Here is a 14,255-nt window from a genome sequence, read left to right as displayed (position 1 = left end):
TCTCAGGTTCTGTGAACCCAAAGGACTGTATTGATAAGGCAGATTTAAAAAAACATGACCCGAAGGGGTTTACAAAGCCTTCAAAAACAAAGACTAACTTATCCAGAGAAAGTTAAAACGGATTGAGGCAGCTTTGAAATTTTGAAACATTTTGCTTAAATAATCTTTAGTTTCTGTTAATATTTTTTCAGAAGGAATGTAATGCAATTAGCTTATGAACACGCTAAGATGGCCCACCATCTTGTATGCCCATTAAGTTGGTGTAGAAAGGTGAAACAGTGTATGTTTAACTGTTGTTTATTTTCAGGTTTGATGGAAGTCCTTTTCAACGAACTGTTCAAATTCCAGAGAAAGCTGAAAAAGCTGAAGTACAAGAACATGACAACCTTCCAGAATGTCATGATCGCTCGAGGTGCTACCGTGTTTGAAGGGAGTGTGGTGGTTCACATGACAACAAATCTCATAATGTTCCATCCCAACAACCTCTTTATGGAAGGGATTTTCATAAGTTTTGCACAAATTATCGGTCGGGAGGTCATCGGGTCAACAGTCATACTGCATATGTTGGAAGGGATGTTGGAAATTAGAATCCAGTTTCCGGGGCTGAACTCACTACAGGCTTTTCTTTCAGCCATTGATCCGCTAAGGTAAATAAGTTTAACCCAAAAGTCTGTTGTGTGTTTATCAACCAAATACAGCATGTGCACATTGAAAACTATATATTTTTTTCTTTTAGTAGTGACTCGGGAGGTGACACTGGAGGAAAATCGGGAGGTAACACCACAGGAGAATCAGGTGACATGGAAGAAGAATTGGAAGCAGGGGATGATCAGATACACTAAATGCCTAATTTTGTAGCTTGCTAAAATGTTGAATATTTTGTATATTTAAAAGTATATTTTTTAGTTATATGCATTGATCTATTATAAAAAATATGGTGTGAAATAATAAACACTTATTTGGCATATTCAATGTTTTAATTCAAGTTGATATATAAATTATGTTTATGTTAGGCCTACTTCACATTCCTCAAATCCAAAAATCGGTATTCTTCGACGCAGTTAATTTCTAACTGGCCTGAGTAAATCCTATGGTGTCTACAATTTAGTTGTGGCTAAGACTAACCATACGGCAACTTTAGAACCTTCTTCTATACAAGAAAAAGGACTCCGTGTACCTTTACCTTGGTATTTCATTATAGGTGATGTAAATTTATCACACCCCATTCAATTGTGTGTCTAGTTAGGCCTTCACACGTTTTTTTATTTATTTTTTATTACCGGTATTTTTACAGATTATTTTCTATTAACTTTGTTATGGGAAATAGTATTAGACAATTAAGTGCCTGTTTGATATAAAACTCACACGGAAGGTCGTCAACTTTTTATTTACTCTAATCCCAAGAACCGAGAAGGCATTCAAAATCAAATTTTTAAAAATAATGCTAAGTTACTTTATCATTAGCTTTTTTTCTTGGTTATAAAAAATATTGCTCACAGAAGTGCGTCAGCAGTACAGTAGATAAAAAAAATTTCCTTGTCTTGAATGAGGTTCTAGTCATTTTTTTATCAGGAACAGTCACATTGCTCTAAAATGATTCTTCTCAAAATTGGGCGTTGCCATATTTTTTAAGTTTAAAGGTATGCTATTTTTTGCATTAGTAAAATTTATTACTTTTTTTATTGTTTTTGTAATGAGTTGAAGGAGCTTGAAAATAGGAGTGAAAAGTTAGCCATAAAAATAATATCTTTTTGTTAAAAATGTGCCCCCAGTAAAGTTTAGCCTCTGGCCAAGACCTTCGGTCGTCTGCTTGCTCACGCTGATGCATCGAAATGCGGTAGTGTTTTTTTGGAATTTAAAGTGATGCTGTTTTTGCATTATTATTAGCAAAATGTATTAAATTTTGGTGGGTATGGTACTAGCTCTTTGAGATGCGCCAGGAATAAATTGGTGAATTAAGGGGTGTGTTTTTCTAAAAACTGTGCTTCATTTTGTGTTTAAAACATTGTAGTTAGGTTGTTTTTTTTTTTTTTAGGAAAAAGTACCCCTTAAACGATTTGCGCTCATGTTTTTTATAAGTTTAATGGGTATTATTTTTAGTTAAATGTGCTAAAATGTGTGATTAAAACATTGATTTTTGTTATTTTTGGAGTAAAAAGTTGTCCCTTAATCGAATTGCGCTGGAAAATATAGACGCATAAAATTATTATTAAGGGATAATTTTTTTGTTTTTTATTAATTTTTTATTTTTCTCTTGTTTTTTTATGTTTTTGAGGTAAAAAGTTGCCCCTTAATCGAATTGCGCTGGAAAATTGGATGCATAAAATTATTATTAAGGGGCTATATTTTTAGAAAAAATGTATCAAGGGATGATTTTTTGATGTTTTTTTTATTAAAATTTCTAAATTTTTTATGTTTTTGAGGTAAAAAACTGCCCCTTAAATTTTAATTATTGATTTGACAAAAACATGAAAAAAATGCTTAAAAATAAATTAAGGGATGATGTTTTTAATGTTTTGTTATTAAATTTTAATATTTTTTTTTATTTTTCTCTTGTTTTTTATGATTTTGGGTGAAAAGTCGCCCCTTAAATTTAGGTGCGCTCGGAGCCACATTTTGCTATCTACTAAAATCCTTTCGTGTTTATACATGATAGTATTCTGCTTGTATTTCTCTGTGCTCGTAAATATTGCTTCTGCCTAAGACTACCCCTGTACCGGAGAAGAGTGTGTGCGCTTCAGTCGGTCTCATTGTATGTGGTTGATTTGATTTGATTTAGTTTATTTTACTTCGCGTTTTGTGCCTCTTGGCTAATTTGCGAAGATGGGGATGAGTGATGAAATGATGAAATTGATGAATGGACATTCACAAACAACCAAGCCCGAGTGGGATTCGAACCCGAGACCCTTGGCATTGCAGAGCGATGTGCTAACCACTCGGCCACAGGGTCCCTGCTGTACGTGGTTGAGCTTTATTCTGTTATTATTATTAATAATATTAAATATAAATGAAACATAGCAAGATATCAACAATCATTCTATTCTTAAAACATATCAGCTCCATGGCATAACAACCCTTTGAGGGCCAAGGACCAACAAATAGCTCTTTGCTGGGTGAAACACAGGGACGTAGCTAGGTTGATCAGTTTGGGGGGGGCCCAAACGTAAGATATTTTCTATCAAACTATTATAAATTAACAAACTATTTATACACCACATAGGCCTATACTGTATACATATATTTTATATATAGTCTTGGAAAGGAAAGGAGCAAGGGCCTCCTCGGTGGCGCATGGTAGCATTGTCGCCTTGTAATCAAGGGGTTCTGGGTTCGATACCCGGTGGATGCTCATAGTGGTTCGGATCCCACTTTAAACTGTAGGTCAAGTACCGATTAGCCTTACTGTGCATAAAGTGGACTTAAAACACCAAATTAATCAATCAATCGAAAGGTTCAAGGTTCGATCGCTGGTGGAAAGCCTTTAAGGCTTTCGCTGTACTATAGGATAATCATGACGATGAGGATGCATGGTGAATTATTGAAATAAAATTATTATTTTTTTGTGTATGTAATTATTAATTTTTATAATTATGTAAGTAAAAGAATAACAACAAACATTGAAATAACCATTTCTTGCTGAGGATTCGAACTTGCGACACCTGAGCATGCTAAGATAACAATCGGGAAATTATGCTTCTAAGTAATGTTTTCACCCAAAAACAGTGCTGCTACCTCAAAAACATTGCTTCAATCCGAAATTAATACTCAGGAGGGTACCAGAATAGTCCTCCTCTTCGCTTTTGCCAGTGTCAGAAAAATTGTCAGTCTGCAATATTTACTTTACGACAATATTACCAGTACATGTATGTAATAATATTTTAAGACAGGTTCTTCAATTCTTTATATTTTGCTGTTACCTGCGGTAACAGTGGTTATATGCACGCCACGCCTCTGCTACCTAGGCATATTTACTGACCACATGTTACCAATAAGACACTTGCCGTGCTTTGTAAGTCGCAAAGTTTTTCTTCTTTTACTCACCTCCAGACAGTGCATGAAAGATTAATGGTATCTCATTGTCTACGGAACCTGAACCTGAAAGGAAAAATGGTGCCCATTGTTATTGATCAATTATCCATACACAGGTATTTTGTCAACAAAATATTGTTAACCTTTTTTAATATTTAATAATTTTTCAAAATTTTCAATGATGATACACAAGCACATTTGGTCTCTCAAAATTTAATTAAGTATTTTCTTGAAACATAATTTATCATTATGTAAGTAAAGTTTAATGTTTCAATTTTGAAAATTGGATTGTTTCTTCCGATTTGAGTAATAATTAATTTCGAAGGACCACTGCCTTCATTAACAGAGAATATGGCATCTGGGATGGAGATGGTGGTGTGTCACTGCTTATCATATTAAAATCTTTAAAAATTGATCAGTTACCTAGACCTATATATTCATCCAGTCTTCACTGTCAATCAGAATGACTATTTTTTTTTTCAATTTACTCAAGTCTTTTTCAAAGTTCCAGCTCTTTGACAATTTTCATATTTGTTTTTCCTGTACTTGATTGATCTTTTCAAGTAGCGTGGTATATGGCACTTCTATTCATGCTTCACTGTGTAATAACAGTTCACAACTGATCCCTAGATCACCCTATCTTATGCTATGTGACTTCTTCTTTTGGAAGGTGCATTCAAGATACTGCACACATGCCATTGATGCCAACAGCCCTGAATGAGCCCAAAAATTACTTTGTAGAGTCAGTAACAGTGGGCATACTTGGGTAATTGTAGACTGAATTAGAATGTAATCAGCTAGTTCAACTGGTAGCTAAGTTGTTAGGATGTCTGGCTACCATACGAGAGACCCAGGTTCGATCCCTGGTGGGGGAGAACCACGATTTTTTTTCCGCCTGTCCAAGTGGCTTCGGCACCCACCACCATCATATAAAGTGGGTACCTGGAGAAAACTCTGGGGGGGGGGGGGTGAAGGTGACCAGGGTCATGGTGCTGATCATATCACCCACACCTTCGACCATGATCAAGGAACTGTGGGGCCCTAACTCCACACCCCCTATATACCTTCATGGCATGGTACAAATCACAGGGGAGCACTTTACTTTACTTTTTACAACTATGGAAAGTTAGCCCTTAAAAGGTAAGGAACAAAACGTGGAGAGTTTGTATCTCCATCTTACCTTCAGAGGAGGGATCATTATCTCCATCAACATCAATTACGTCATATCCAAACCTGCTTTCATCGTCAGAACCTGACAAGAGAAAAGAGCTTTAGCTGTTATTTCAAAGTTAACGTACTTCTGCACACATTTCCTGCATTTGCATACACATAAAATTTTTCACAATTGTCTGTGCTACCACATATACCACTAATTTATAATAAACTAAATTTGCAACATACCTTTTGTAGACACAACATTTCGACTGATGAGTTGATCATTAAAACAATGTTAAAATTATCTTGCACTAAAATTGAATGACTTGGAAAAATAGTAAAATGTAATTAAACATCTTGTGGTTGAAGTTTGTTTTAAGTTCATTTTCTGCACAGATATGCTAATCAGGACTGGACATACAGTTCGATGATAGAGTGTCAGCATCTGGGAAGGTGTAGAAGAAGAATTGAAGCCATTAGGTACTGCCTATTAATCAGGCATGGTCAGTGTATCAAGCTAGCGCATTCTTTTCTTGTGGTGCTAGGTGGTCCCAGAAATTACAGGATTTATGCTGACAATAAAACTTGGGACCATATTCCAAAGTCAGACTTCAGTTTGATTATATGAGGGACATTTTTTTTAAGAAACTGTATGTGTATTTCTTTACTTCAAATGTAGTACAATTGCTGCAGGCAGGGGAGGGTGGGGGTTTATTTGGACCGTTAAGTGGGCCTGTACAAAAGACTAGATAATATCAATAGTCCTTTAAAATATAAGAGTACATTTCCTTTTTTATGTTGCCATATGTATTTTGCAAATTAATACAATCTGCATTATCAGAGAAATAATAGAAAAACAGAAATGCCAGGAAATCATTTGAAAATATTGTATCCTATGCCCTACATGCCTTACTTTCTGCAATGGTTGTTTGAAATTGCTTGTAAGATGATGGAATGACATATTATGCATGCATGCTAAGTTGCCACAATTATGCAAATTTAGTATTAATTAGTTCTTAGTGTTCCTCACAAATTTCACCATATTGTACACATATTCTGTGGCAAAGAAAAAAAACGAAAAATATATAAATTTAATGTGAGAGTTTAACGTCTTGAAACATTTTGATAAAAGTAATATTTTATGAATATAGTAGTCAAATTTAGAAACTGACACACTGGTGCATTTCAAGTTGATATTTTAGTAGTATTTTCAGTCAACAATTTTCAATACTGTTTTATTTTAATTGAAAGTTTGGCCCTACCTGAAAAAATGTCCTGAATATGCTGCTATAAAACAGTATTTTTTTTTCAAGTGTCACTGGCCTCTGTGGTGGAGTGCTTAGCACAATGTGCTACGATGCCAGAGGTACTGTTCTTTGTGAGTGTACCTTCATCAATTTCATCATATCATCTTCCCTTATCTTCATCTTTGCGATTAGCCAAAAGTGGCAGAAAGCAAAGTAAAATAAACCAAAGCAAATCAAATCAAATTTTTCAAGTGTCATTTTGTTGTCAGTCATCCTAATTTTTAATTTTTGTCCCTTGCTCTTGTTTCTAAAGAATGCACAGTGGAAAACAATTATTTAACTAATGTGCTGTTATCTATGCATGGAGCACAGGGGTGGTTGCCTTGGCCACAGAGAGAAAAATAGCACAATGAAGTAAAAGAAGAGAAAGTTTGAAAGCTGTGTAATAATTAACTTAAAATTAAAATGCAATTCTTTTTTATTTTGAATTCCTCATTAATAATAACTAAAATTTAGAAAATATAGGAGGAGAAAAATTCTGCATCTGGTTGGGAACTAAATTCAACATGAAGAGATTGAAAATGAAAACGAGAGAGTCGGAAATTATCTGGATCAATCCTCACCCCCCCCCCCTTTAATTAAGAAACTGGTGTGTTCAATAGTTATCGATAAAAACATGAATGTTAATTTGTGATAATTTTAATCACAGCTAATTATGAGCCAGGCATGAGAATATAAGGGTGATAAAGGGAATGAGGATGAGCTGTGATATAGAGAAGATAAGTGGTGGCAGGTCAATGTTTTATCTACTTCCTCCTTCCACACATTTTGAACAACTTGAATGCAATCACAAATTTATTCTTTATCGTTGGAGCTTTGAAATGAAGTTTTTATTTGTTGTATTTCTATTATTTTCTTGATTGCTTGATTGATTGAAGTTGAAATTTTGGCTGCATCAGCTCTTAGGCTATTTTGCACCCATCACATTCCACGGGGTCCAGTTCCTTACCATAACTAAAATATAAATAACTAATATAACAAAACTGTAATGTCGAGGGACTAAACTATTCTGACTTGGGTTAAAAGCTGAGGCTGTAAAGGGGCACTCAGCACACACAAGGACAACACACACACAGCCCTACAAGGATTATGCAAGCTGTAGGTCCAGACACCAGAGCCTCGTTAGTCTGCAAAATGCAGTCTAGGGTGTACTATGTGGAAGTGAGGTTGACAATTGGAAGGGTCACCCCTTATACCCCCATTATTTGCTTGATTATATCAATAGAAAGTTATGGGTGTGTCTGTATGGTGACTGAGATGATTATGACAAGACATAAGGGTTTGCAATCACTATTTTCATTATCGCATTTATTCACTATACTCAGGGTGCAACAGTATTCATAGCATATTCTTACAAAATTTAAGAAAGCAAATGTCATTTATTTAGTCCATGGAATGCCACTTATGGGTTGATGTTTAGTAATCATGCACATCAGATTGTGGTATGGTTTGCCTGCCAATTCATGGTGACATTGCTTGACCACCCAGTTTCCTGGATCTGACAGCTGCTGATTAGAGAGCCACTGTGGTCTAGTCAGTAGGGCATCTGACTGCCACATGGGAGACCCAGGTTCGATTCCCAGGGTGGGTGATCTTGTTCCTGCATAGTGGGTCTGGGGCTCACCCAACCTCAAATCAATGGGTACCTGGGGGCAACCCTGGGGGGCAAAGGAGGCCAGAGCATGGTGCTGATCACATTTTTTCCCTTCTGTTTGACACTATAATGTTTTCTTTATACTGCTCCCATATTTTTCCCAAAGAAAGTAAGTTTCTCTCGATACTAACTTATTTTTCCTTTGTACGTACTTTTTGTAGTGTTGAATTATCATTATCAAGTGCTGAGCCTACTTATCTACAAACAATTGAAGCAAAAGAAGCTTATTTTAAATAAATTTTCTTCCCCATTGTTTTAATTCAAGTGAGAAAGAAGGTAGATTTTGAATGTTCACCTGAAATCAGATATGCACCATCACTTGCTGAAACTCAGTCACTGACCAAAGCACACTAGAAACTATGAGATTTTTGTCCACATTGTTTGCTACCTCCTTGAAAGGAATGCTATGCTCTGGAAGCTATGCTCTTTCATTTGAACATATAGTGACCATGTGGTTAAATAGCAAGAAAATAACCTAGTTTTGATCTTCTTGTAAACATCCTTTGCTACATACACGTTGGCCAAAAGAGATGCAACCCTGTGTTACTTGTGACCTACCATGTATGCAGAAGACACACTGCAGAAGGAGAAGTCCCAGGAGCTTCATTGTCACCAACAACACACAACAACCAATTGCCCCTTCGTCCCTTTTCCATCATTATTTATAGATTCCCAGATCACACATCTGGAGCCTCTGGGCTTAGGTTATCTGACAGGGAAACTGGCAGCTGCCATGCACTGATTGGCTCCTGACGTGCAGACTTCAAAAAGGCCATGATTATGAACAAGGAAATGTTCAGAGCTAATAGTGAAAGAAGTGTAAATTATTGGATTTGAACATTGCTGTTCTGATTGAAAATGGTTTGAATTGAGAATTTTACACTGTTGAAATATATGCACTACCAGCTTCCATTCATATGTGTGCCCCCCCTCTCTCTCTCACTCACTCACTCACTCACTCAGGACCTTCTAGTTCTGTCATCTTGTAATTAAGGGTTTGCAGGTTCGATTCAAGGTGGGGCTTTCGACAGTGGTTTGGATCCCACTTTGAAATTCCGATTAGCCTATTTGAACAGAATGTGGACTTAAGACAACAAATACCTCTGTCTTTCTCTGTGCGTCTGTGCTGAATAAAGCTGCTTTCCAAATTTTTTTATTATGCATTTGCTTTTCTGCTGCTTGTGGTTAACTGCATGAATGAGAATGAATGATGTTTGTGTTAAATTGATGAAAATTCATACAAGGTTGGTTTTTGGTGATTTGGCCATCCAGGTGGCACATATTATCGTCATCAATCTTGCAAGTTATTGGAACTGGTAAATAAGTTGATTAAGCTACAATGAAAATCTGGTAAAAGTAAAGTGCTGTGCATATAGGGGGTGTGGAGTAAGGGCCCACACTTTCTTGATCACATCCGACGGTGGGGGTGATGTGATCAGCAACATGCCCCTGGCCATCTTCAGGTACCCACTTTATGTGATGTTGGGTGTGTGTTAGGGATCGAACCTGGGTCTCTCACATATTAGTCAGATGCCCTATCGACTCAGCTACCGTGGCTTCGTAATGATAATATGGTCCCATATTATAAGTGCAATTAATCTATAAATTGAGTGAAAACGTGACTCAACAATATTTTTCACCCTATACTGAATGGTAGCATTGAAAGGTTCTGCCAGACTAGTCTAGATGTGACTGAAATTGCTATTTTCTCTTATGGTTTATGTGTTTGTCCCACCATTATGACATGGAGGGTATAACCACTTAAAGCTATTACTGCTCTCCTGCACTCTTGCATTCCAACAGTTCATCAGTATTTCATCGCCAAAAAACAGTCACCTTTCATGTGTCTGAGGACATGAAGGTCCAATGTTTGGTATAATGGGGATATTTTCATAGCCCTGTCCAGGGACGGCGACAGGGGTGGGCACGGGTGGGCAAGCGCCCACCCAAAAATTCCTGTGCCCACCCGATTGCCCACCCAATCAAATTCAATAAGTACATACACTTGGGGATATATGAATGATTCAATATACAGTATAAGCAGCGGCGGCTCTAAGGGGAGAGCCGCCGTGCCATGGCTCTACCCTCAGAAAAAGAAATAGCTCTTGCTTTGCCAAAATATAGTTAAATTAATACATTTACGAACGAGGAGATTCGAATCTCGTAAGCGTTCGAGCTTATGGCCGCCTCAAAGCCTTCGCCGCATCCCCCAGCTGTTCTCTCACTTGCTCTGGGCCAGCATAGTGTTGCCCTTGCGCAGAGGCATGCACGGAGGCATGAAATAGTTTCCGCAAGAAACAAGCAAGGATGTGGTAGCCATAAGACAACCAGCCGTGCCCCTTTTCCGCTGGCACGACGCGAGAGCTTTCGAATTGTGTTTTCATAGTTGCAAACTTCGTAGAGAAGTGACTAATCCTGACCGATTTGTAATACTCGTTGCAGAAGTAATTCGCGAGAAAGATACTTTCCTGCATACTTGGCAAGAACGAACGTAATATCTTCCCCAAATTTATATAACCATTTAGATAGATGCATCTAAAGAGCCATCCAGACTTTTTTTGTTATCGATTTCTTCCTTAAGAAAAGATATATCCCTTGCTCTCACGCACACAGACACTCATGTGTTGCAACTGAGTTTGACAACATTGAAGACATTTACTGTACAAAAGAATTGCCTAAATATCAAATGGAATTCGCATCACCAGGGGATTTTTTACTTTAATATTTGTAAAAAAAATCACATGGAAAATCTATCAATATAAAAATTTCACTTGGAGATATAATTCAATTTCTTGCATTGAATTCTAAAAATTGTAGATCTACAGTTCATTTAGCAGATAATCGTATTTCAGTTGTTAGTAACACCTATCGTTGCTGGGGTTGCAAATTATAAACAAAGCAAGGCGAGAATACCGTGATCGACTCGGTGTCTAATTGTTCAGTGTTTTTCTTTTTAGTGAAGTGAAAGTGTCCGATGGTGTGTGAAAGGATGGATAGATAGTAAAGATGAGTCAGATTAGAGCATTATTACATACATCGTTTTCCAAGGTACTATACGATATTAAATTAAAAGTTTAAATCTGGCGTGGGACAGCCAAGTTGTTTAACATCAATTCTATTTAAAAATATCAAAAAAAAAAAATGGTAAAGGTGACAAGCGTCGAAATTTTAATAGTCGCATTTATTGCTTAGATCCTCTGGCCGACCCCCGCACAGCATGCTACGACGCCAGGGATTGCGGGTTCGAATCTCGGCCTGGGCATCGGTGTTCTTTGTGAGTGTTCACTCATCCTTATCTTCGCGATTAGCCAAAAGTAGTACAAATGCGAAGTAAAATAAACCAATCTTAGGAACTCTGAAATTTTCTCTGCAATTTTAGTAAACAAAGTTCCATTAAAATTACCTCTTTCATTAGATTTCTATGACATATGCTAGCGAAAATTTTTCGATTTCTTGATCACGTTGGCACTACCCATCATACTAGCTACCACCCGCCACTGAGTATAAGTGTATTCTGGTGTTCATAACGTATATTTTACTTGTAAATATTATCTATGCTAGAAATGTTCACATATTATCAACCCATAAAAAGCCAATTTTGTCATTAGAAAGTGAAAGAAATTACTGGAGCTATTGAAACAAAAACTGAGATCAAATGAATACTTCCATGACTAAAAGCAGCTAGTAGGCTTAGGAAGCTCAAAATTATGCAGGGTATGATCAAGATTGGATCAGAATTTAGATTGAACTTGAGGACTGCAGCTCCGGGCCTCCACATACGTATATAAATCCTGGCCTGGGTATTGTTAAAATAATCTCCAAATAAACAAATAAAAACATCATCTTAGCGTTACTTCCTCCAGCAACACAATAAATTATTTCGACTTTTTAATTATTATTAGAATAATTTAATCAAGAAGACTTAGATGGGCAGGCCACGTGACAGGAATGGCAGAGGAAAGAATAGTTTACAGGATTTTTGTTGGGAAAACTGATGGTAAGAGACCAGTAGGAAGGCCAACACGAAGATGGAGGGATAACGTTGATATGGACCTAAAAGAAATCGGCAAGGATGAGAAAGATTGGATTGATCTTGCCCCGGATAGGGACAGATGGAAGGCTTGTGTTGCTGCATCCATAAACCTTCGGGTTTAAGTATGCTAGAGAGTATATTATAGTTTTAATTAGTTCTGCATTGAAATTCCAGAAGTGTCCCTTTTTTTTATTTCATTACAATTTTTATATACCTGTCATCTTCAAATATCAATATGGTATGCGAAATATCAACTTTATATTCGTTCACAATAATCACTACAATACCGAAATGAATAAATTTAAAGTATGGAAAAAGCTACAGAATTATTCAATTGCTAATGAGTGGCTTATCCTATTTAGAAATCCTCGTTCCACACATAAATTTTGCCACATGAATCAGCCAAAAATGTCAACAGAATCTGTAGATGCAGCTGAAGTAAAGAAAAAAAGTTATGCCACGAAGTATCCAGAAGACGATTTTGTTTGTTTTTAAGCCCACTTTTATGCTCAGATAGGCTAATCGGGACTAAACCTACAGTTTAACGTGTAGTCCGAACCAGTGTGCATTGTGCTTCCACCAAAAGGAGGGTGGGAAGTCGAACACAGGACCTCTCTATAATGCGACAGCGTTATGCCATTGGGGGAAAAAATATACAGAAAGAACTCGCACCAAACGTGTCATTTTATCACCACAGATGATGCTTCCATTTTAAGAGGGTGTATTGCCTGAGACAAATATTTAAGACTTTCGGAAATCAACGTCATTGTTCATGGAATTAGCTGCCTTGATACACTAATGAAACGCTGTGCAATTGAAACTACCACCTCAATTTCTAAGAAGTATGAACTAATGAAACTCCATTTTTGGAAGAGTAAGTTGTGGTTGATTTGTTATATTTTAAGTAATTTTTTTGCTAATTTTGATAATGACGACGATAAGGTTCAATGGTGATTAGATGAAAGTAACGAAGGGGCGAAAACAAACACATGCTGACACTCAAAATACAAACCCTCATAAATTATTACTTTGAAAGTGGTTTCAGGCACCAGGGACTCGTTGTCCTGAAAGAATAAAGTTTCCAGGGTATGATGCACAGGTTAGAGGTTGACATTCTAGTGTGTTCGAAATGGTCACGCCATACAATCCAAGACATCTATGAAAAATAGATGAATTATTACTGGTACGGTGATCAACTTCGATGAATTCCTTGTGTCCTAAATCATTTTGTTACCTCAGAAAATACGTTCATGTAACCATATGTGAATTGCTTCTCCCGCATTAGTAACATGACAGTTCAGAAAACAAATAGCAACTTAAGCTACTTATTAATCTCTTCAATTCTGAACAGATTTCTCAGTCTTACTTGTTTATTACTTATGAGTGATATTTTGTCAAAATAGCATTTCATTAGCCTAGGAATACTTCATGGACAATGAACAAAGAATTGGGTTTCCGTGTGGGATTTAAATCATTCCTAATAAGACGTTCATTTTAATCCAAACATTCATTGGTGGCGAGAGGAGCGGGAAGTGGGGGATGCAGTACATCCCGCCACATTTTGCCACTTCTTGCCTCCGCACTATGGCCTCTTTATGCTAAGCCTTTTCTACCAAGAGAACGTCCTTGCCCCTCAAATGTTGGCAACCAATCGCCCCTACTGCAAACATTCAGATAGATTTGTCAGTTGTAGAAACCTTGTAAGCTAAGAAAAGTGACCCCCAAGGAGTAAGAAAACTCTTTCAATAAAAAAACCATAAGATGAAAATACTATGCTCAGGAACATGCATTTAAATTACGATAAACTTCACAATTGTCTACCATCGCACTTTTTATCATTATCGCCGAATACATAAAATCAAGTATGTGCCTTGTATTTGCAACACAAGCTTACACTGAATTAACGTGCATGAAAGCATGTGATTAGAATGTATGGCTTCGCATGGGTAAACACTTCCTTGAAATAATTGTGTCCATCAGAGACAAAACGAAAGTAAATGGAACAAGATGGGACAATAGATTAGAAAATAATAAAGAGGAAAACAAGGAAAGGGAAAAGAAGTAAGAGGAAAATCGG

At 36.8% G+C, this 14,255-nt stretch overlaps 1 protein-coding gene across 3 annotated transcripts in view; it reads right to left on the bottom strand.

The window, feature by feature from the left end:
• The window catches only part of LOC145997142 (uncharacterized), an 89,132-nt gene extending 80,360 nt beyond the window's left edge, over window positions 1-8,772 (bottom strand). For all 3 annotated transcript variants that reach the window (XM_083133789.1, XM_083133798.1, XM_083133808.1), the window contains exons 1-3: window positions 8,704-8,772; window positions 5,210-5,281; window positions 4,042-4,095 (exon numbers count right to left, since the gene is read on the bottom strand). In XM_083133789.1, coding sequence (XP_082989915.1) covers window positions 4,042-4,095; window positions 5,210-5,281; window positions 8,704-8,752 — 175 coding nt within the window. In that variant the 5' untranslated portion in view covers window positions 8,753-8,772. The remainder of the gene's footprint in view (window positions 1-4,041; window positions 4,096-5,209; window positions 5,282-8,703) is intronic.
• Between the last annotated feature and the right edge of the window lie 5,483 nt (window positions 8,773-14,255).

The sequence above is a fragment of the Lepisma saccharinum genome, chromosome 1 (genome assembly GCF_977018435.1).
Source record: "Lepisma saccharinum chromosome 1, izLepSacc3.1, whole genome shotgun sequence".
Taxonomy (NCBI): domain Eukaryota; kingdom Metazoa; phylum Arthropoda; class Insecta; order Zygentoma; family Lepismatidae; genus Lepisma; species Lepisma saccharinum.
This window is presented reverse-complemented; position numbering and strand designations above follow the sequence as displayed.